We start from the raw sequence: 1,101 nt of genomic DNA, 5'->3' as shown, positions 1-1,101 counted from the left end.
TCTCTCTCTCCCCCCACAGTAACCCCGTGCTCTCTCTCTCTCTCCCCCCACACTAACCCCGTGCTCTATCTCTCTCTCCACAGTAACCCCGTGCTCTCTCTCTCTCTCTTTCTCCCCACTCTAACCCTGTGCTCTCCCCTCCCCCCCAGGGCCTGATGGATGATGGGAAACGCGAGTACACGATCAGCGTTCTGCCCTTCTCTCCCTCCGAGCTCGATATAGGGCGTGAGCTGAGCTGCCAAGCGAGGAACGAGGCACTGCCGAGTGGGAAGGAGAGCACCGTGCGACTCAACGTTCACCGTAAGGGACTGGGGGCTGTGGGTGGTGGTTGGTGGTTGGTGGTGGGGTTTTGGTGGAGGGAGGGACAAGGGGGAGGGAGGATGAGAGAGAAACAGACAGACAGACAAACAAAGACTGAGATAGATGTACAGAGAAAGACAGACAGAGAGAGAAAAACAGAGAAACGGATGCAGAGATAGAGAGATATAGAGTATAAATCAGTGAGCATGTGAGAGACAAAGTGGGAGTGAGGCAGAGAGAGCAGGAGGGAGTGAGAGTGAAAGAGAGACAGAGAGAAAGTACGGGGTTATTCTCTCTTTGGTCTCCCTCTGGCCTCTCTCTCTATCACTCCTTCTCTGTTCTCTTTTCTCACTCTCTACTGTCTCTTTCTCTGGTCTCTCTCTCACTTTCTGGTCTCTCACTCACTTTCTGGTCTCTCTCTGGGGTCTCTCCCCCTCTCTGGGTCTCTATTTCTCTCTCTGTCACTCTGTCTCTCTGGTCTCTTTTCTCTCTCTCTGCTGCATTGCCGGAGAGGGTAGTGGAGTCGGCCTCATTAGGGGTATTTAAGCGGCTATTAGATAGGCATATGGATGATAGTATAAGGTAGGGGTGGAGGTTAGATAGACCTTAGGATTGGGGTAAAAGTTGGGCACAACATCGTGGGCCGAAGGGCCTGTACTGTGCTGTACTGCTCTATGTTCTACTGTCTCTTTGTCTGGTCTCTCTCACTTTCTGGTCTCTCTCACTTTCTGGTCTCTCTCTGGGGTCTCACGCCCTCTCTAGTTCTCTATTTCTCTCTCTCTCTCGCTCTCTGCTCTCTCT

The 1,101-nt window shown here is 52.3% G+C and overlaps 1 protein-coding gene across 1 annotated transcript in view; it reads left to right on the top strand.

Moving 5' to 3' along the window:
* LOC125488188 (kin of IRRE-like protein 1) overlaps nt 1-1,101 on the top strand; it is an 8,032-nt gene that overhangs the window by 6,041 nt on the left and 890 nt on the right. Inside the window, exon 4 of the mRNA XM_048621116.1 lies at nt 150-300. Coding sequence (XP_048477073.1) covers nt 150-300 — 151 coding nt within the window. The remainder of the gene's footprint in view (nt 1-149; nt 301-1,101) is intronic.

The sequence above is a fragment of the Rhincodon typus genome, unplaced genomic scaffold (genome assembly GCF_021869965.1).
Source record: "Rhincodon typus isolate 14 unplaced genomic scaffold, sRhiTyp1.1 hic_rhity00000057, whole genome shotgun sequence".
NCBI lineage: Eukaryota > Metazoa > Chordata > Chondrichthyes > Orectolobiformes > Rhincodontidae > Rhincodon > Rhincodon typus.
The sequence above is the reverse complement of the archived record's forward strand: the minus strand, read 5'-3'. Positions and strand labels throughout refer to the sequence as shown.